This window comes from Lolium rigidum, chromosome 6 (assembly GCF_022539505.1).
Source record: "Lolium rigidum isolate FL_2022 chromosome 6, APGP_CSIRO_Lrig_0.1, whole genome shotgun sequence".
NCBI lineage: Eukaryota > Viridiplantae > Streptophyta > Magnoliopsida > Poales > Poaceae > Lolium > Lolium rigidum.
The window spans coordinates 70,546,961-70,570,411 of record NC_061513.1 but is presented as its reverse complement, the minus strand read 5'-3'; the positions used below and the strand labels follow the sequence as shown (position 1 = coordinate 70,570,411).

Here is a 23,451-nt window from a genome sequence, read left to right as displayed (position 1 = left end):
AAGCAAACACTTGTATCAACTGTGTGCATTCATTCTTACATGTTTACCTATTGCACTTGTTATATTACTTTGTGTTCACAATTATCCATGAGATAAATATGTTGAAGTTGAAAGCAACTGCTGAAACTTATATCTTCATTTGTGCTGCTTCAATGCCTTTACTAAGAATTTATTGCTTTATGAGTAACTCTTATGCAAGTCTTATTGATGCTTGTCTTGAAAGTATTATTCATGAAAAGTCTTTGCTATATGACTCATTTGTTTACTCATTGTCTTCATCATTGCTTCGAATCGCTGCATTCATCTCATATGCTTTACAATAGTATTGATCAAGATTATGATAGCATGTCACTTCATAAATTATCTTTGTTATCGTTTACCTACTCGAGGGCGAGTAGGAACTAAGCTTGGGGATGCTTGATACGTCTCAAACGTATCTATAATTTCTTATGTTCCATGCTACTTTATGGATGATACTCACATGTTTTATACACATTATATGTCATTATTATGCATTTTCCGGCACTAACCTATTGACGAGATGCCGAAGAGCCAGTTTGTTGTTTTCTCGCTGTTTTTGGTTTCGTAAATCCTACAAAGGAAATATTCTCGGAATTGGACGAAATCAATGCCCAGGGTCTTATTTTTCCACGAAGCTTCCAGAAGACCGAAAGGATTACGAAGTGGGGTGACGAGGCGATGCCACGCCAGGGCCGCGCGGCCAAGGGTGGGGCCGCGCCGCCCTGTTGTGTGGGTCCCTAGCGTCGCCCCTAAACCTACCATTCCGCCTACTTAAAGCCTTCGTCGCGAAACCCCCAGGACCGAGAGCCACGATACGGAAAACCTTAGAGAGACGTCACCGCCGCCAATCCCATCTCGGGGGATTCAGGAGATCGCCTCCGGCACCCTGCCGGAGAGGGGAATCATCTCCCGGAGGGCTCTTCATCGCCATGATCACCTCCGGATCGATGTGTGAGTAGTTCACCCCTGGACTATGGATCCATAGCAGTAGCTAGATGGTTGTCTTCTCCTCATTGTGCTATCATGTTAGATCTTGTGAGCTGCCTATCATGATCAAGATCATCTATTTGTAATGCTACATGTTGTGTTTGTTGGGATCCGATGAATATTGAATACTATGTCAAGTTGATTATCAATCTATCATATATGTTGTTTATGTTCTTGCATGCTCTCCGTTGCTAGTAGAGGCTCTGGCCAAGTTGATACTTGTGACTCCAAGAGGGAGTATTTATGCTCGATAGTGGGTTCATGCCTCCATTGAATCTGGGACGAGTGACGTAAAGTTCTAAGGTTGTGGATGTGCTGTTGCCACTAGGGATAAAACATCGATGCTTTGTCTAAGGATATTTGTGTTGATTACATTACGCACCATACTTAATGCAATTGTCTCGTTGTTTGCAACTTAATACCGGAAGGGGTTCGGATGATAACCTGAAGTGGACTTTTTAGCCATAGATGCATGCTCGGATAGCGGTCTATGTACTTTGTCGTAATGCCCCGATTAAATCTCATAGTACTCATCATGATATATGTATGTGCATTGTTATGCCTTCTTTATTTGTCAATTGCCCAACTGTAATTTGTTCACCCAACATGCTATTTATCTTATGGGAGAGACACCACTAGTGAACTGTGGATCCCGGTCAAATTCTTTACATCTGAAATACAATCTACTGCAATTGTTCGTTACTGTTCTTCGCAAACAAACATTATCATCCACACTATACATTTAATCCTTTGTTTACAGCAAGCCGGTGAGATTGACAACCTCACTGTTAAGTTGGGGCAAAGTACTTTGATTGTGTTGTGCAGGTTCCACGTTGGCGCCGGAATCCCTGGTGTTGCGCCGCACTAGACTCCGCCACCAACAACCTTCACGTGTTCCTTGACTCCTACTGGTTCGATAACCTTGGTTTTTTACTAAGGGAAAACTTACTGCTGTGCGCATGACACCTTCCTCTTGGGGTTCCCAACGGACGTGTCGACTACGCGCCATCAATGACCTCTAGGATGTCGAGCAACAAAGACACCTCGCTCTTCGACTGGCTTGCCGAGGTCACACCGGCAACCCCAAAGTTGCTGCATGAAGGCCTCGCAACAACAGTTCTGCTGCTGCCCTGGATGATCTGGAAGGATAGGAACAACCGCGTCTTCAACCGAGCGCAACCCTCGGTTCGCAGCCTGATAATCAAAATCACAGAGACAGCCCTCTGGCATCAAGCCAGTGCCTTAGGCCCGAGAGATGTGCTCCTGACGACCGGGGACGAGATTCGGATGGAACGAGGGATGGGGATGGGGACGGGATTCAGAGTCTAGCAAAACTAGGGTACAGTGGGGGTATACATCTCTCGATCGATTTTTCGATGGAGGGGACGTGAACAAATCAATTTCGGGACAATGAACCCGGTACGGGAGGGTGAATCGAGAACGCGAACCTCTCATAGTTGGGACGATGAATCCGGTATGATACACTGGGTCGAGGAACACAAACCTCTCTAAGTTGGATCGATGACCCCAACAATATAATGATCGGCCATATCGATTAAACTGATAAGCAAAGGTATTTCATTAAAGTTTACAGCAAGAATACTTAACAAGTACTAAGTTTAACATAGAAATTCGATATTATAATGCTCCAAGTTGGATCGATGACCCCAACAATATATTGATAGGCCATATGGATTAAAGTGATAAGCAAACATACTTAATTGAAGTTTACAACAAGAATACTTAACAAGTACTAAGTTAGCAAACAGATTCACTACAGATACGAACAGAAGCATTTCAAAGCTTCAGAGACGTGAACGTGAGGAGCTTCAAGCATTTCAAGGCTTCAACTATATAGCATCTAAGTGACTCACCAACAGACCAGCTCACCATGTACCTTCAAAAAAAAGAACTATTAGTAACCATCTAAATGTAAACATATGAATCTATATATTCTAGAGTTTAGATTTATAGTACCATTCACTTCGTTGTGTTTTCAGTTATCCGCTTTTTCTGTGGTGGTTCCGCTGCCACATCCTCCAAGCTAGCCCAACGTAGCTACTATTATCAGGTTCAACATCCCACTTGTAATATGGACCTGCATTGTAACCCTCTAAAAACCTTCTCTTGAGCAGCTCGTTTGCATGAATGAAGGCTAGCTTATCGGGTGTCTTTCTATACAACTTGTTTCTCTTTACATTATGAATAAATAAGTAGGTACTTCAATTTCTTTCGGCGGAGGAGCTACTTATTGGCTGAGATAATACTCTCTTCGCCACCTCATTCAAGTTAGGAGTTTCTTAGCCATAATTAAACCACCAGTCAATGGCATTAATCGTGGCTGCATGAGCTTGAACCAGCGGCAATGCATACAAATCTTTCTTCATTCTGAACTTGTTAAACTCCTCACGTAAAGTGGCATACTCTTTTTTATCTTCTGCAATCCTACTAAAAGCCTCTATAACACCTTGCATAACCTCATTGTCCTCGTTTGGAGATTTCCTTTGACCACCACCAGGAGCAGGAGTTGCAAGATATTGTTGATCATAGTACTTTGGAGAAAAGATAATGCTAAGAAATGAAAGGACCAATTCATATTTCCCCACCACCTTCTCATACATGCATCTAAAAGGGTAGTCCTCGCCTTCTCATAGGAAGGAGGTTTGTATCCCTTCAGTGCTTTTTCGATGGTTGCTACCATTTTAAAATATTGTGGACTTCTTAACACATTCAATGGAATTCCATTAGCACATAGGAACGCCATTATTTTCATATCAACGTCATCCCTTTCCACCCCAGCAAAAGCTTCTACTAATGGACTAGGCACATAGCCCAAAGCTTGTCCTTTCTCTGCTTTGTGATACTGTTTAGCACATGCTGTTTATGAGAAAATTTATTAGACAACACCACATCAACTGGCACATGTATAACTAATTTCCTGGTTTGGTTTATAAACAGTATCACAAAGCAGAGAAAGGACAAGCTTCAGGCTCTGTGCCTAGTCCATTAGTATGGAAAAGGATGATGTTGATATGAAAATAATGGTGTTTCGATGTGCTAATGGAATTCCATTCAATGTGTTAAGAAGTCCACAATATTTTGAAATGGTAGGAGTCATCCAAAAATCACCGAAGGGATACAAACCTCCTTCCTGTGAGAAGGCGAGGACTGCCCTTTTATATGCATGTAAGAGAAATGTGGAGGCTGACTTAGCTCTGGTTAGAGAGACATGGTAAGCCTCCAACATTTATACCAATCATATGTTTGGTCAAATTTGTTATTAGCATTCTAGCTATTTAAAACTTCAATTGCTTTATATAGGTATTCACATGGTGTCTCTGTTGTTTCGGACGGGTGGAAAAATATGAAGAACCAACCTTTAATCAATGTAATAGCGTCGAATAGTTGTGATTCAATGTTTCTATACGCAGAAGACTTCTCCGGAGAGAGAAGACAGGTGAAGCCATTGCACAATTTCTGTTGCAAGCTATTGAAGAGATTGGCCTGGGAAATGTCCTTCAGGTCATCACTGACAATGCATCTAATTGGAAATCTGCGGGCAGAGAAATTCAGAAAGTATGTGTGTCCTAGTTTGGTACATATTGGTAGTAATTACATATGTGCAATCAACATTTATTTTTTGGTCTATTCTATGCATATAATTGTATTTCTTTTTTTTGACGGGTGCATAAGCATATATTTTGGTCCCCATGTGTTGTTCACACACTGAATCTGGTATTCAAAGATTTTGCAAATAAGTTTGCTTGGATGGTGGACACAAACCAGACTGGGAAAGTAATTGTGAAGTTCTTCTGGAACCACCAACACTTTCTAGCTCTCTTTAGAGGTAATCCGAGTTGGATCTTTTGAAGGTCTCAAAGAGATTTGCATCTCATTATATTTTTCTTAAGAGACTTATGGAGGTTCGAGAGGCACTTACTACTAGTGTCGTCTCAACCAAGTGGAGAAAAATATGAATTGGTCCTTCCATTGTTTAGCATTCGCTATTTCTTCAAAGTACTATGATCAACAATATCTTGCAACTCCTGCTCCTGGTGGTGGTAAAGGAAAGCTCCAAACGAGGACAATGAGGTTATGCAAGGTGTTATAGAGGCTTTTAGTAGGATTGCAGAAGATAAAAACTAGTATGCCACTTTACTTGGGAAGTTTAACAAGTTCATAATGAAGAAAGGTTTGCATGCATTGCCGCCTGTTCAAGCTGATGCAACCACGATGAATGCCATTGACTGGTGGTTCAAATATGGCTCAGAAACTCCTAACTTGAATGAGGTGGCGAAAAGAGTATTGTCTCAGCCAATAAGTAGCTCCTCCACCGAAAGAAATTGGAGTACCTACTCATTTATACATAATGTAAAGAGAAACAAGCTGAATACAAAGAACCGATAAGCTAGTCTTCATTCATGCAAACGAGCGGCTCAAAAGAAGGTTTTCAGAGGGTTACAATGCAGGTCCACATTACAAGTGGGATGTTGAACCTGATAATAGCTTATTGCCGGACTCATGCTTGAAGCTTGAGCAGCTACGTTGGGCTAGCTTCGAGGATGTGGCAGCGGAACCACCACAGAAAAATCGGAGGACTGAAAACACTAGGAAGTGACTGGTACTATAAATCTAAACTCTAGAATATATAGATTCAAATGTTTACATTTAGATGGTCACTAATAGTTCTTTTTTGTTTAAAGGTACATGGTGAGCTGGTCTGTTGGTGAGTCACTTGGATGCTATACTTGAAGCCTTGAAATGCTTGAAGCTCCTCACGTTTCACATCTCTGAAGCTTTGCAATGCTTCTGTCCGTATCTGTAGTCAATCCGTTTGCTTGTCTGATACTTTGATCCATTATAATTTTGAATTTCTATGTTAAACTCAGTCTTGTTAAGTATTCTTGCTAGAAACTTTAATTAAATACATTTTCTTATCAGTTTAATCCATATGGCCGATCATTATATTGTTGGGGTCATCGATCCAACTTGGAGAGGTTCGTGTTCCTCGACCTAGTGTATCGTAACGGATTTATCGTCCCAACTATGAGAGGTTCGCGTTCCCGGGTTCATCGTCCCGAAATTGATTGGTTCACGTCCCCTCCATCGAAAAATTGATCGAGAGATGTATATCCCCACTAGAATCCCGTCCCCCGTTCCTGTCCCTCGTTCCCACCGTACCGGGAACATGGCTACTATGGTTTAGCTTCGTTTTTTCTTTCTTTGTCGGTTTTGGCCGCTGGCTGTCCTACTCTCGTGCCTTGTTGGTATTTCTTCTAATACAAAATGATGCGTGTTCAGGAATAAAAAGTTGCAGATTAATGCGCGGATGACAAGGTGACCAAACATCTCACGACACGAGCTGACAAAATTTTCCAAACCACTTCACTAGTGTAACACAAAAGAATATCTAAAGAGAATCAGGTTATGCATCCAATAAATCCTCCACTACCAACAGTCTAAATAACAAAATCTCATGTCCGGTGATCTGAAAACTAAGATTCCTCCGGATGAAACGTGTAATTTATGTGGCACCAGATGTTCTAAAATCTAAGTACTAATCGTCTCAAAAAAAAAATCTAAGTGCTAACCAATCGAAGAGATCTATAGCACATGAGCAGTTTAAATGCCATGAAACAGGACTAAATTATCCAACGCAACTGCAGTCTACTCCAATCCAATCTGGCGTGAACACAACAGGCTTCCGAATCCCCCAAAATAATTTTGCTCCCGTGTGGTTACCTGGTTCCGATCGGAGGGGAGGACGCTCACCTGGCCGGTGATAAAGGCGAGGCGATCGGATCCCCTCTTGACCAGCCGCCGCCGCCGCGTGGTCGCTTTCGGCGGGCCCTCGATCGCCTCCTCCGTTCGTGCCCAGGGCACTACTTTCTCTCGCCGCTCCACCCCTCGCCTCTTCGTTTTCTCGATTTCTTCGTTTTCTTGATGCAAATTATACGGTAGCCGGTACGCTTCTATGGCCCAAACATCCCCTAAAACGGCCCATAAACGCCCACAATTAGCCCATAAATAATGGGCTCACGACTCCCTAGAAGGTTATAATAGGCTCATGATTTCTGGACAGGCTTTGGAAGGTTGGAACATGTCACGTTGTGCGCCACCGGCGCATGAAACTAAACGTGGATGCAGCTACGTCAAAGAACGGATGTGGCGGAGCGAAAGCAGTGGTGTGTCGCAGCGACATAGGAGCTTTTCTGGGAGCATCGACTGTCACACTTCCGAGTCAAAACAGCTCAACCACGCCGGAAGCAATGGCGTGCCGCGAGGCCCTTGCACTGGCGCAAGATCTTCATATCTCCCAGTTGTGTATCGCTTTAGATTGCTTGGAAGTAATCAAAAACCTACATGAGTCATACATGGGGTCTACAGCATGATCACTCGCGATATTAGGGACACAGCTACTCTCTTCTCGCGGGTGTCTTTCCGGCACGAAGGTACGAGCTCAAATGGCGAAGCGCACCGTCTCGCTCGGAGCTCAGTTAATCAAACTATTGGTCGTCGGGTTTGGCTCATCCAGCCACCTGAATATGTATTCTTGCAAACGTTTCTGATTATAATGAATAAAGGATGGCCAATTTCTCAAAAAAAAAAAGTCACGTTGTGCGAACCAAGCTTAAAAAGAACAAGATTTTCTCTTACAAAAAACACAGCACCTGATTTTCTTTTGTTCTCCGAAAATGAAGATCATTCTGGCTTCCATGATCCCGTAGCCAATTTATTCTGGATGTACGGTCTGCAAAGTCTAACTAGATAGCTTGAAGAAGGGTGACATTAGCTAAAGACGGACCTTCCTAGCGTGTAGTTAGGGTTTGGCAGCGTGACGCGTGGCAGCGCGTAAGTTCCTTCCGCATGATACACCCCCCCCCCCGCGCTACGTATGCGAAGGGTGTGTTTGGTAGCATGCAATTAAAAACGGGCACTGAGCCATGTTATGCAGCCCATTTGATTACCGGAACTCGTTATATATTCCTCACGATAATGGTAAAAGCCATTGTCATCAAAATAAATGTTTGGATGGTGAATGTCAAACATAATGTCAAATATGACTTGCTTACCAACTGTGAGAACATCAAAGTGATGCACCTCTTCTCCATCCGTAGCAAAATCTTCAACTCCTTGCATCTCCGCAACAACATATTCTACCTTTTCCATCTCTGCAACAACATCTTCTACCTCTTCCATCTCTGCAACAACCTCTTCTACACCTTGCATCTCTGCACCAACATCTTCTACCCCTCCCATCTCCGCAGCAACATGTTATCCCCCATTATTCATGATGTCAAATTCATCTTCAACATCCAAAAGGATGAATAATGTCATATTCATCTTCAACATCCAGAAGGTTATTCATGCCATCGATCCATGCATCAAAAACATCTTGCAAATCGAACAACCAATTACATACAAATTCTCCATGAAAATATGCAATTTTTTGGATTACTAGTAGAAGTAGTAATGCAATGTTGATCCTTTATATTCTGTTATTTTTCCCTAAACTGTGTTTGATGTTGTGGTTCGTTCGATGAAAATGTCAAATGATTTATAAGGCACGTACAATGAGGTGATGTTAGCCTTCTCTTACGCTTGCCATGTCAGATTTTTGCTTAGTTGGAGGAGAGAGAATGAAGGGAGAGAAGTTTGTCTTCCCTTAGCTAAGGGATGATCTCTTATGAAATAAGAGAAGACTATTTTCCCCATTGTACGACTTATCTTCTCTTAGTCACATAATTTCCTACTAAAAATAATTAATTACCATTTATTGTAAGGGATAACAATAAGAGATAATGTATTGTACGATTATATTTATCATACTCTCTAGATGACATGGACTGCTAAGAGAAGACCTGTCTTCCCTACCATTGTACATGCCCTAAAATGTGCAACTTTTAAATTAGCAACAAAGTAGGAAAATGCACATGATCCGAGTGATAGCTGCTCTCAAGAGCGGGATTAGCGGCGCAATTCCCTGGTATCCGTGCAAAAAAGAGTAATAAAGATAGCTCCCGGTGGTGGTGCACATACTTTCTAGTACTCTTTTTTGTAAAAAAAGAGTAGATCTTAGAAAAAGCACATATGTATGTTTTGTAAAATCAATTCTATGACGTGAATTTGTTATGCGTTGCAAGACTCCTTAAATTACGAAATATTCACTGCCAAGATTTTGGGAACAACCGCGACCTAGCTCTGAATATTCATTGAATTTTTTGTGAGATCCGCATTCATCGTCAGATAAATAAGAAATTTCTTCGTTGCCTAAAATTATCCACAATAAAAGTATCACAAGTAGTATCATGCATTTTATGCATGTAAAAGTTGACGTGGCACTGTAATTAATAATAAGAGAGATGATAATAGTAGATATTGTATCATATAACTAAAAAGTTTAGTGTCAAATAATTTTTTTACATAGATTTGCATTGAGTTTCTAAAAATCTTATAAATGCAATGAGAACATTAGACTATTATATGGTATACCGTGCATTGTAGAGATAGTATCATACAATAGTACTGGGAGTGGTGTTTTGGAACATGGGAGCATATGCTCCCTATATTTTGAAATGCATCTTACATATATTTTAAATTTCAAAAAAATTGAAACAAAAAATTCGCACGTACATCTTCACGTGCTACGCGCTTACAAAATTGTTTCATAAAAAATGAACTTATCATGTGATGTGTGTAAAAAAGACAAAATTCAGTGCTGAAAACAATGCTTTTCACAGGATAAGTTTTCTCTATTTTACATAGGCCACAAAAAATATTATTTTTTCGTGAAACTTGACGCATACACATATATTATGGAGATGTACATGTAGAATTTTTTGTAAAATTTTTTGCACACTTCGAAATATGTTTTGTTGGTAGAGGGAGCATACGCACCCAGGAGCCGAATTGAATTTCCGTATGCATGATGCTAATATATGGTACTATTCATGGTGATTAGTTTAAAAAATAGCCGCACTCAATAAAAAAAAATATAACACAAAACTATGGCGGGACACCGTCCAGACTCCATACTTGAAGCGGATTGACCGGAGCTTAAATGGCGGCTGTTCTCGTATTAAAGATAACCAGCACCACCACCTTCCTCCACCTCAACCCCTCCTCATTATATAACGCAGCTAGGGGGAGGCGCATGACAAATACTCGTACCTAGCAGTAGTTATACGCAACCAAGTGGAGAGCTCCAATCCACCAGCACGTCGTACTGTTCCCTCACTCCGACGCACAATCTTCAGCTCGATCAAGTCCAAGGTAATGCGCGCATCGTGTCCACTTCGTGCTTCCACTTCGCGCGATGTGTCACCCACGCCGGCCGCGTTCTCGTTAAATATATAGCTAGAATCCACTTTGTGCTTGTGAGCTTGAGACGCTAACCCCGTCGTCGTGAAATCGTGTGCAGCGAGAGGGGGGCGACGCCGCGACGGTGGTGATCGTCGAGGATGAGCAGGAACGGCGGCAAGGTGTCGAAGCTGGAGAGCCTGAGGCTGAGCCTGTCGCGGGCGCGAGGTGGTGGTGGCGGGCAGTCTTCGTCCACCACGGCGCGGCCGGGAGGTGGCGGCGGCGGCGGAGCCAACGCGTCGTCGCCCCACAGGCGGTCCTCTTCCTCGTCGTCCACGGCGTCGCCGCCGAGCTCGTGCGTGTCGTCGGAGGGCAGCCCGGACGCGGCGGCCGGGCCGCCCATGGTCCTGGCGGGGTGCCCCCGGTGCATGATGTACGTGATGCTGTCCCGGGAGGACCCGCGGTGCCCCCGCTGCCACAGCGCCGTGCTACTCGACTTCAACGACGACGAGCAGCGCCGCCCGCGCCCTCGCCAGCGCCGGTGAACCCGTGCGCTGATCTCAGCTCAAGTCGTCGGCATCGTCGTAGCTTCTACATTTGAGATCGAGTTAATTTTTAGCGACGCCTCGGGAGAGAATGATAGTTCATTGATTTGTTGTCTCGCGAGCCGGAAGGAATTATTTCATAGACCTGTTCTTCCATGCTGTGACTGTGAGCGCTGGTCGATCGATGGAGTCGGGTCTAGGTAATAATTTCGTGTTTTGGGGTGTCTTTTGCAATTCAATTGTTTGACGTTCAACGGAGCAAGGATTTTAAGTTTACTTTCTCGTGATTCCTGAACATGTGATTGGATAGCCCGTTGTCCTGGCATATCGACATAAATACGCTGAGCAAATGTGCAGTTGGCGAAATGTATATGCGCAAGTAGTTGTATAGTGGTTCACTCGATTCTTTGGAGCGTCTCATTAACAATGTGTCGTACTATTTTGTTTGCAGGGTTTAACTCTAGTACGTGCCGTGAGGTTTAAGCTCTCTGACATTTAGCTCGTATGACCAAGCCCACAAATACTCTACTAGGGATTTTTTATTTTCTTTTGGTGGTTTTTTTTTTGCGGGTAAAATAGGAACTTTATTAACCAGGAGGGATTACAAGTCGATCAAGGTCAAGAGCCTGAAAGACAGCTTCAGGTCCGGTACCTAACCAAGTAGCATTGAGGTTCTCTAGTCTTGCTAGATTTGCAAGATCATGGCTAACCCTCACCTGCGAACGTTCCACTTTTACAAAACTACACTCACTCCTTTGACTAGCTAGAAATTTAATTTGGGACACAAAATGTAAGAGGGGCGATCTGTTCTGTCCTGGTGAAGATACAGCCGCCCACACAATCACATCTTATAATCAAACACCCTAGAAAGACGGATACTAGCTAGGATAAATTATGAGAATCTTATTTATTCCTAGTGAAAACATCAACCCCTGTATGTAAATATGAGCACCAAGAACTGAATATTTCTGTTTTTTTGTTTTCAAAATGAAGGTTGAAAACCCCGATCTCTGCATCCAAATGATGCACATAGCCTTGTTTTTTTATATTATTTAAGAGAGAACTACAATGATGGAATTGAACTCTCGTGGGTACACCTCTCCACCGCTCTACAATCCCACAATAGCAGGTTCTACGCAGCTAGAGATTTGATTTTGGAGTTTTTTTTGAAAGAAACATTTAACAGAGAAACATCAAATGAGGCTATCTTATACGGTTACACCCATGCTTAGGCCACATTACAGATTCAAATAAAAGAAAACTATCATGCATTAAGAGTGGTATTCGTCATTACTTTCCTATGTAAAATAGCTAGCAAGGAAGTAATTTAGGGTGTGAATTTCTCAACATACATTATACAAAAGTTTAGCACAACACGGTTCAATAAAGGCATAGATCAGACACGAGGCCTTCCCAACTATAGGTATTGATCTTGAAGCACAAGAGGAGTAGGCCTTTCTTGGACACTAGGTCATCTTCCTATGAGGAGTAGTCACTTTATTTCCTTATGACTAGTCAATTTTAGGGTGGGTACTGGGATCCCGGTGGGACCTCACTTTTATATTTTGCCTTTTTCTAGTTTAAATTTTTGTGTCAAAATTTATACTAGAAAAAGAAAAATGTACTACAAGTGGAATTTAGGTGGGATCCCACTTGACATCCTAGTCAATTTCAACTGTAGCTTATTCCATATAGTAAAGAGCATATTTTACGTTTTCGCCCACTACCGTGATATTGTTATAAATTGGATAGTTTTTATCTTCCTTATCCGTCCATAATATATTTAAACATTTGGAGAGTTTTTGACATTGTGTTCCTAGATGTTGGGGTGACGTGAGACCCAATATTGAACATGTAGTGTGCCGATTAGTATGCGTCCAACATGGTGGAAAGATACGGTTTAGCTAAACCACAATGAATTTAGCACAAAAAGACACAATATTTAACCAACTTCTATCCCTGAATATGGGTGATATGAGGGTTTATATTATACAAGAACTAGATGCACTTGCGGTGCCGCGGACGAGACCCTCGATCACCTCTCCTTGCAATGCAGCTTCGCTCACGAGGTTTGGTCTGGCCTCGTCGCACGGTTGGGCCTCCCCGCCATCCTGCCCGGGCACGATGCCACCCTCAATGAGTGGTGGTATAACGCCTCTAGTCACTTCCTTCGCGTCAACCGCAAGAAAGCCAACTCCGTCATCATGCTAACCCTTCGGTACCTTTGGTTAGAACGCAATGCTAGGGTTTTTGAGGGGCATAGGTCCACCGCTGATGCGACCTTGAGCTTGATCATGGATGAGTGGCGCTCTTGTTTAGATTGTAGAGGTGGGATAGTGAGAGTAGTGCACTAGTGCTCCTCGGCCTTAGGCCGTTCTCAATCACCCAAAGTGGCGGTTGAGCTGGTGGTGCTTGGAAGGGCTCACCTTCTGAGTTGTAATCGTGTTGTATGGGACTTTCTGTCGTCCGTCTTCTCAAGCTTAATACAATAACGCGTAGATCTCCTGCGGGTTCTCGAAAAAAAAACTATGTCGTGCAATAATTCATATCTCAGGCTCGATCTTCAACAAGGCATCCGATCATTTATACATAAGCAAATTTTGGCGGCAAGCTTCAATCTCTTCGGTATGATACAATACAAAATTTTCCCCAACAAAACTAGGTAAATATCTCCAAATTATGATCAGTGCCTAGTTTGGCACGATTGGGTGCAAATCCTCGGGCCCTAATCAATCTTTGGTTGATATGGAGATGTCTAGGTCCATAGAATATGCACCTACAATAGTTCATCACTATTACCGACAATGATGTGTGCAATGTTGAGCACCACATCGCCATATCCAGTGGGGCTATCATGTAAAAACCTCTACAATGCTAAAATTTGGTCCGAAATGAAGTTATGTGCGCAAAATCTTGGTGTTTTTTTTTCGATAAGGGAGCATCGCCCCAGCCTCTGCATCAATTGATGCACACGGCTTCTTTATTATTAACCATAAGTACGGGTTCAACAAATCTTGGTGTTGAGCGGAACATAAAATGGTTAAGTGTGGCCCACTTCACGAAGATTGTAGTTCGAAGAAAACACGAATACTCTAGAAACACGACTGCAAGAAAATCTCAAGACTCGTAAATGGCTCCTTTCAGCTTGACTAGAAATCGGTTCAAAAAGAAATGAGCTGAGTATGAGGTCTTCTAAATCTAGATTGGTAAACGAGGTAATCTCAAACTACACTAGCTCACTCGATTTTTGCTCAGTAGTTTCAAATAATATAGGTATCTAGATGATGATGTTATTATTAAAGATTATAGGATTACCGTATATGTTGCGGATGGGATTTGATTCCTATCTTTGTTGCCAAAATTTAGTCAAAGTTTTTGGTAGAGAGAGAATAAACCAAGATTTTTTCAAGAAATTATATTCTTGTTCTCTTGATTGCGACAATATTTATATTATAATGGTGTTTCTATATTCTAACAAGATGGTAAAATTTCCTATGACTATAGGAAACTATATTGTCATGCATATTATCTCGAAGTAGCTCGAATTTGACTCGAGATTGTTACAAGTCTAGTTCGAACCAAATTTTATGGCTCGACTTTAACTGGGCTTAATCTGAGCTCGCTCGAGTGTTAATAAGAGTTGATTCTTTTGACGGTTTAATATGAGCTGATTGGAGCCTAATATAGCTGGTTCTTGCGACTCGTTTGCAGCACTTTGAACATTCCAATTATTAAACTAAAGGACTAATGATAAAACTAACAAATCACTTGAGTTCACCTTTAAAAATATCTTGAATGTTACGGTGTTTCAATGTTCTAACACGGTGTTAAAACTAGCTCGAGTTCGACTTGAGATTATTACAAGCTAAGTAAATTATGAATCGACTAAACTAAACAATATTGATGCAGAGGCTGCGGACATCCCCATTTTTTTTAAAAAAATACAAACCAAGCATGAACCACCATTTACAGCTTGACTTTTAACTCAACTTAGTTTGAGCTCGCTCAAATTTGAATATGAGTTGATTCTTTTTGAGAGTTTAATATTAGATGATTTTTTTGAAAAGGGGAAACATAGATATGAGCTGAATTGGAGCCTAATCTAACTCGCTAAGAGCCAGACTCGTTTGCAACACTATGTAGAACCTTCCGATTATGAAACTGAAAAATCCTAATGATAAAAACTAACAAATCACTTGAGTTCCGAAAAGTGCCTTTGGCACATGAACCACAGTGCTCCCGGTTTTTTAAAAGCATATTCTGAGATTCCAAAAAATTTGAGCTTAAATCTGCACATACATAGAAATTTTCTGAATGTACTGTAAATTTTTTGGAAGAAAATATGTTGTCTTATGAACTATATAAAAAAGATAAATTTCTGACAAAATTATCCCTATACACAGTCATAAAGTTTTTTTTTCTGTAGCTAAGGATACAACATAATCTTTACCGAAACTTCGCACGAGTATTCATGACATATGTATGTATTCATGAAATAATTTTTATGATTTTTTTGAAACATAAAAGTACAGTTTTTAAATATTTCAAAAACTGAGAGCACTTGTGCTCATGTGCACCAAATATTCGTCCAGCCTTGAGTTCACTTTAAAAATATCTCGAATGCTCCCAAATGCCTCTAATTACGCCAGATCACACGGTCTTCCCCCACATGACATCTTCCCACAATCGTCAAGTAACATCCCCCTAATCCTAGCACGACTAACTAAGAGAGTCACCTTCGTGACACCATCGTTCTGAGCTGTCTCCCACGTTTTGACAGTGAATCTGCCGGTGACAATGAACGATTGCGAGTTTGGGGGGAAATGCCGGTGGTTAGAGATCATTCAAAGAGCTAGTATTGCCGATTAACTTCAATTCGCTTTTAATCCGCATGAATGCGCGAGTAATTGGGGACAGTTGTGCAGCGATGAGAGCGGGAGTCAGGGCGATTAAACCCCCGCTTCAATGCACTGTTTAGCTCGTTTGGAAGAGAAGAAGAAGAAGGCGCTCTGCTCGATCGGCCAGATGCGGACGCTGTTCTGATTGCCATGGAGAATTAAGTCCGTGTCTCTGCCTAACAATGTTGCCAACTGGAGACGTAGTGGCGCTGGTATTTAGTAGTACCAGCAGTACTACGAGTACTGGCGGTACTTGCGACTTCCAGGTACTGGTGCCGGCGTTATCGATCCATGTGCGAAACCAATTCGTGAAAGAAGGAGGAGCCTCGTTTCGTTTGTATTGTTCATTTCAGTTTGCACTGAATAACTATGTTCAGATCAAGACTTCACAGCAAAATTTGAAGGAGTATCACACTCGAATTCAGAACAAAATTTGAAGGAGTGTCGAATCAAGTAACTATGCAGTAACACAACAGCGGAGTGCACTGAAGCACGGAGAAGTGATCCTTAAATCCTCCTCCTAAAATTGTCAGCTACTGACGTCGCGATAATTATAAGTGTTGAATGCCGTATAGTGCCCAGAGAAAACAATTAAAGGGCTCATGAATCGCGGTTGTTGCGTGGCGAGGGTTATTACCCTAGGCCCGTCTGATGACCTGGTGCAGCCGGCCATGTAAATGGAGGTAGGGCGGCGGTGGTCAGTGTGCCACTTAACATGCTGACAACACAGCCAAGTACTGCGTAGCTCTTGCTGGTACCTGCTCTCAAGGAGGTACTGTTTCATAGCTGTTGTTGAGTACAACCTACTTAAGGGAGCCAGCAATTGCTTCCGTCTGCAACAACACAGAGACAAAATATATATAAGCGGGAGGTGCAAACCAGAATGGGGGTAGCAAAAGGATTGTAATTTGTAAACTCAAATTTGTTCAAAATTCGGTGGAAGTTCTCGGCGTCTGGGAAATATTTGGCAGCATTGGATTATAGAACACACATCAGCTCGGTCAAATCGGTCACATCTACTACTCTGTGGGTAAACTAAGTGACGAAGGACATAAATAATCTGGGGTAAGCCGAACTCTTAAAAAATGATGCAAAGATTAAAAATAGTTCCGAGACATTAATGCTATATATAGGATTCTAACCCAATCACTTAGAACGATTGAAATAGAAGCACAATTGATCATATGTAGAATCTACGATCATACCAATAATGCCTATAATGCCAGCTCAACGGCAAAGCTTTATTCTCATATTTTTTTAAATTCTTCTAAAATTATATCGATCAAAACTTTTGAATATCCCTCACTCAATATGCAACTCGGTCTCGGTGATATTTGTCGCCCATCCCATTCAACTGTTGCCATCTCTACAAGTAAAAGCAAAGCCAATTCAATGAGATGATAATATAGTCAGAGGAAACATGATGCGCCTTTTAAATATCAAGAAGCTCTAAAATTTTCAATTATTCACGTAGAATAATAAATAGCTCAAAAATATTAACATTCAACCTTATAGTAAGATCCATGAACCTTGAACCTAAACCATAGACACAACTTTGAAGATGTATACCCTTATCCCTTGCACCGGCGACATTGTCGGTTCCCTCCTCCTCCGGTGGCCTTAAAATCAGGATGTGTGGTGAACCACAACCTCTCGTTATTTTTAGTCTCTTTTTCAAGACAGTGAGGATATGACTACATCTTAAAGTCAGAATTATCCTTGGCCTCGGAGGTGCGTCTAGCATCGGTCAAGGACATGTGGAGTTGGAGTCCCAGTTGCGAGAGGAGTGAAGTGTGGGAGAAGGCGATATGGACTTGGGCCGGTTACTCTAAGAACGACGCCGGGTGCATGGACGACCTGAAATGGGCCCTGATGCAAACAACGAAAGACACGGACGGGGCCTTAACTGGGCCGGGTAACGAACGGACCCAACCCGTCCCGTCGTCGTTGCCGAGCTCCATCCTCCCCGTTAGCCTGTGGCCTACCCCGAACAGCGCCGCCGCTGCCATCTCTCCACTCCCCGCATCCGCTCGTGTCGTCGGCGCGACTCGAGCTCGATCTTTGGGTTCTCCACCTCGCTCCATCCCCTTACATGGCGGACGAAACCAACCGAGCTGTAAGTGCCCAGAACCATCCCATCGGCCGGTTTGTTCGTGCTAGGTGTTCTTGGCTGATCTCCGTGTGCTAGCTTCTAACCTTCTTTGCGGCGGGGCCAGGCTTTCGTGGAGCTGCAGGCCCGGTTGATTGAGACCACCGGGAAGATCAAGCAGGTATAGTCCCTACTCCAACTTCGTCTTGTTGTTCTACCTAGCCCGGTTAGTTAGTTCCTTCTTGGTCATTTCTCGCAAAAAAAAAAGTTCCGTCGTGGTCATTACTCATGATGCGTGCGGTAGCGAGTAAACGTGTCGCATCCTCTGTGCAAAGATTTCTCGGGGCCCTGCTTCAACCTATGTTTCTGCTGGATGTTCGGACAGCATTGCTGCCTATCGCTAGATTGTGGTTCTACTAACGATGTTTGAACTTTGATATTATTGAGTCGAATCTTCAACTTTCTAAGTAGCACTCACTTTTTTCAATTTCCAGCCCCCTAGCAATTGTTCAACTTACTCTGATTTTATTGAGCTGACTCCTCAAGTCCTCAGTTCGCCAGCTGCCACCTACTCTAAATAGGCCACATTTCACTGTATTAGCCAACACAGCAACTGCTCATAATTTTACCAGATTTTTTCGTCTTGCAATAGAACTAGTGGAGGCAATTGCTTTTCTTAAGTATTATTCATGCAAATTTGGGCGCCTAACACTCTGGATAATTTATATGGGCTGAAGACAACACTCCCCGCACGTCAGAACTGTTAAGTTGATTCTTTTTTGGTGAAAACGATTATTGTCTAGGAAATATTCGATAATTTAGGCTTACATACATATATTGTAGTTCCATTAATGCATAATTACAATTTACATTGGATCCATACCTACATTATAATTAGTTGGCATTATAAGTTAGTTGTTTCATTGCAAAGACAGCTGTTAAAAATGATCATTGCGGAGAAAGAAATGGGGAATTTGTGAGTTCTTTTAAGATGGAAGATAAATAGTTACTTACTTTAGATTTTACCTGACCACATCAAAATATTTGATACTCTTAATTACAAAATCTTTAGCTGCCTTGTGTACCTGAAGCCCCCCCCCCCCTTCCCCCCCAAGATTAGTTGAGAGGCTTCTTAACTAATGGAATGAAATAAGTATTCATGCTTTCTGACACAGAATCCAGAATGCGATAGTCTTTTCCTCTCATCTAGTTTACACATTACATTCTTTGCTAATTGCTATACTACTGGAGCACTGCATCTCTAGGTTGTATGTCATCACATTCCCTGACAAGAATAGAGGAGAGCCAAAGTTGCAAAATAGATTGCATGGAATGTGAGATCATCCTTTCATTCCTTTCTGATATAAAAATTAGTGTGATACTCTTCTGTGTCTAGTTCCTTGTTGCTGTGGCGATTCTCTTTTCTATTTAAGGTGTTTCTATTGGAAGGGTACAATAGTATTGCTTGTAGAAATAATTCATGTCTACAGTAAAATGGTCAGTGTCAGCCTCATATAGCTTTGGCTTTGTTCAGTTGATAAATGACACCTTTCATTGCTATAGCTCCTCTTTCTTACTTCGAAACATCGGAGGAATAAGAATTTTATGGCTATTTAGATTCCTGAAATATGCACACATAACTTTATCAGTCATGTGCTGGTCTTAACATGAGCATGTCGTATTTTAGGATAAATGTAAATTTTGTTATATTTATTTTGTTGGGATTCTAGGGAGTTGATTGCTATTTAGATTACTGAAACTGTTTTTGAGTTGTTCGCTGCTGGTAAGGTTTTGATGCTATTATGGTTGTACAAGTGTGCACATTGTGAATGTGCATCAATGATTCTCTAGCCTATACATAGGTGCCAAAGATTTCCTGACATACAATATTTATTGTACAATTCTCTTGTTTCATCAGCTACAAACCCAGATACGTACTAAAGAGAGTGAAAAGAAACGTGCTTACCTTACACTGGAGGAACTTCGCCAATTGCCAGATGAAACAAACACCTACAAGACCATCGGTAAGAAACATTTCTTATAATGGATGAATCCAAGTTGTTTTGTCTTTATTTGTTCGACATATCTTAAGCACCAATGCCTTCTTTGCCAAAATGTGTCTAAAACTGTCCTTACAAACGTGTAGTTGTATCCGATGGTTACCAAGATATAGTGAAAACTCCGTGGAAACCACATTTAGAAGTTTGAAAATTTCTGAAAAAAAAGAACAGTGTGTGAGAAGGGTGATATTCTATAGATATGTGAAGTTGAAATTTCAAACTCATATTTATTTGCGAGGTATGTAAAACAAATTCATTATTCGTAGTGATTTTACTCTTCACTATTTTTTGTTGCCGAATTTGTTTTTTTTTCATAACTCCCCGATGAATTTAAGGTTAAACTCTAAATTGTACGTGCTTATAGAACATCACCTCCCCAGCATTCTGTTTTTTTTTTTGGGAATTTTTGAACGTGATAAGTTTCCGTAGGACCCATCTGTAGTACTAGTCAGAATGATGGTATTTATTGATCAGATGGCGCTATGAAGAACAGTCACCTAAAGGTGGTCCAAGCTTTGATCACTTACATCCGAACTTAGCCGTGTTTTTGTCTATTCAGCGGATAACACATCATTAAGCTATGTATAAAAAATGCTGTGCTTCACCTACGTGTTTATTCTGCACCTTATATGTTAGCTGGAGGCGCATAATTGTTGGAATTCCGTCCTGCGCAATGAAAAATCTGTACTTGGTGAAGAAAATTTCGAAGGTAGAATGGTGGCAAGTGAATAGGGGTAGTGTTTGATGCCAAAACTTTTCCCGTAGGCTCGTCAACTGTCATTGATTCGTTCCTTGTTCTGTGTGTTTAGCAACCACTGGTAATCGCACGCACGCGTTCACCAACACAACATTAAGTGTAGTAAAGGAAGAAAACTTGGAAACTATATTTTTGCAAAATTATCAAGTGAGAAGTTATTGAACTAAGGGAATTCAGCGAGTTATATCTCACATGAAGCCCAATTGATTGTCGAAAAAGTGGCTGAAAACCAATCTTTACTTGTTTTTCTCCTACCCTAGCAACTGAGCAGGGCTTCCAATCTCCACTATATGCAGTGTCGTAGCCAAAGGTTATTTTCTTGGCGATATCTTGCAAGAAGAGGTGGCAATTGTAGCTACATATATAGCAACGATACACATCTTGAGTAACAAGAGAGGTTGTTGTAATATACTAATATGCAAATTTGGGGCAGCCTTTCCTCACTCTTGGAGCTATGAGAATGTGAAGGGATGGCTGCCTTTTTGCCGTCATCATCGCTATAAGAGCCTTTGGCTCCAGAAATTCTTATTTGTCATCTTCTGACCTAAACACTTGAAAATGTACCTGCCTCAGTAGTGATTATATAATGCTACAGGAGATAACCAGTTAGCCACCGCAAGCTTACAGTTTCAAGGATCATGAGGTATGACAAATGAAGCATTGCTTGCTAATAACAATATGGATAAAATATGACATCATGTTGGTATCACATCCTGGACCTGGAGGGCTTATAGTACGTTGCACAATATTAGTGATATCAGCAAGAGGTGTATGTGTCTCCTTTGTTTAGCTTTGTATCCATAATATCACAATCAGTACAAGTACTATGCAACGTAATCAGGGAAACAATTCATACGCTGTACACATATTCTCTGTGCTAAGGTAATTTTTGAAGTGTCTTTCAGCATATTATCATATATTTTCTTAACTTAAAAACTAAAACAGGTAATGCAAGAGCTAATTGTTATATCCAACCTTGAGCGTCTTCTTGCAAGATATTATGGCAACAGATACACATTTCGAGCATCTTCTTGCAGTTATATCCAACCTTGAGCTAATTGTTATAACAATGCAAATTTTAATTGTGTTATATCCAATGTTGAGCCTTTTAAATGCAAACTTAACTGTTAAAACTGTAACTCTGAGCAGAATAGAGCAATAGGCAAATATCTTGGATGACAAATAAAGAATCCTTTCCACCACCCAAGAATGTTCTGTCATTATAAAGAACTATCATTGAGCTAGTATGTTATTTTCATGTCAGCATGAGATGGTAAATAAGCGATCTTCCATAGAAGTGGATTTTTTTAACTGCATGACAGCATGAGGTAAGCTGCAATAACCAATGAAAGCAACATGAGATTCATTTTCCACTCTAGTTTATGTGATGCATTACTTTGAGAGGCCACAAAACATGGGATGAAATCACCAAGAGTTTAAAACAGCAGTGGTACAAGTTTTATACAAGCTTTCAGGATAAGACGGGAGGGGGATTGGGGAGAGAGCATAGGCCTAGGTTTTTGGGTGTGAAATTGTGATGGTAGGCGGTGGCATGTAGGTGTAACTAAACGCGGGATGAACATGGTTTGTTAGATGCGGGTAGTATGATGGTCGGATGTTTTGTATCAACCACAACTTGTGCATTTTTATGTTAGTGAAGATTTGTATACTGGTTTAACATAGCCAGTATGTTTAACAAACATTCCAATTCGATGTCTAAATTAATTTTTTTCGTTTTTCCTTTCCGCACACTTGTTGACTTCCATCGTTACACATTGAGTGATGCAATCATCCAATTTTGGGTCAACAATATACATTGCTTTTTGTTGGTTTTGATGGCTTCTTCATTGTTTGCAGGCAAAGTGTAAGTAAATCAGGAAGACCAGCTTTTATACCATGAGGCCAATTTACTGCTCATGTATGGTATGCTTGTAGTATGGTTCTTTTTTCATATCAATTTCCTTTTAGGTTTATTTTGGAGCCAAGATCACTTCTGGCGAATGAGCAAGAGCAAAAGTTAAACGACAGCGAGACTGCAATATCGTCGATGCAGGTATGTTCAAGATTCTAGCTGTTATTAACTGGACGCGTCAAAATTACGGTAAAGATTGGATTCCTCACTCACATCGGTTTTATCGTATGAGCAGACCTCCAAGGAATATCTTGAGAAGCAGTTGGGAGAATTGGAGAACAACATTAGAGAGCTACTTCAGCAGGACCCTGTGCTAGCACGCCAAATTCTCTCGATGACTGTCCAGTGAAAGGTTGTTGTTTCTCAATGTATTTCTAGATCGGATGTGATATCACTCTAACATTAACAGCTCTTGAGATGAGCTTTAATGTAACTGGATTTATGTTTTGGCTAATGATACACACTTACCATCCAGCATTATATTGTGAAAATTATGAATTCTGGCATGAATAATCTTTGATTTAAGTCGAACCATGTTGAATTGGCATTCATGTGTATTGAGTCAATGCATTTCTTTTGAGATATAGTCGGTGTTTTAATATGGAAACGAAGTATGAGCCGTTTCCTTTCTACCTTGCATACTTAGCTATCAGGTTAATTCATTTTCCAGTGTGTGTTCATACTGCATAAACACTATGGTAATGCCAGTCCAAATGATGGAGCGTAATGTATTTTCTGCTGCAACGGTTAGCAATATCATGCATTACATTTTTAGGACAATATGCTAAGTTTTATTGCATGGATAATTTGTTTACATATATCCATCGTAAGGTGCCAGCCGTGCGCTGGCGAAGCCACAATCACAACCACGCTGATGGATCC

At 41.2% G+C, this 23,451-nt stretch overlaps 2 protein-coding genes and 1 pseudogene across 2 annotated transcripts; 2 read left to right on the top strand and 1 right to left on the bottom strand.

Moving 5' to 3' along the window:
- The window catches only part of LOC124662783, a 43,165-nt pseudogene extending 34,897 nt beyond the window's left edge, over positions 1 to 8,268 (bottom strand).
- Positions 8,269 to 10,469: 2,201 nt separating this feature from the next.
- LOC124662782 (protein GL2-INTERACTING REPRESSOR 1-like) lies at positions 10,470 to 10,853 on the top strand. The gene has a single exon (XM_047200576.1). The coding sequence runs from the start codon at positions 10,470 to 10,472 to the stop codon at positions 10,851 to 10,853; it is 384 nt and encodes a 127-aa protein (XP_047056532.1).
- Positions 10,854 to 17,718: 6,865 nt separating this feature from the next.
- LOC124668089 (prefoldin subunit 1-like) lies at positions 17,719 to 23,116 on the top strand. The gene is made up of 6 exons (XM_047205288.1): positions 17,719 to 17,867; positions 17,968 to 18,021; positions 19,759 to 19,864; positions 22,515 to 22,521; positions 22,626 to 22,710; positions 22,805 to 23,116. The coding sequence occupies exons 1-6, from the start codon at positions 17,844 to 17,846 to the stop codon at positions 22,916 to 22,918; spliced, it is 390 nt and encodes a 129-aa protein (XP_047061244.1). The 5' UTR covers positions 17,719 to 17,843; the 3' UTR covers positions 22,919 to 23,116.
- The last annotated feature ends 335 nt before the right edge of the window (positions 23,117 to 23,451 follow it).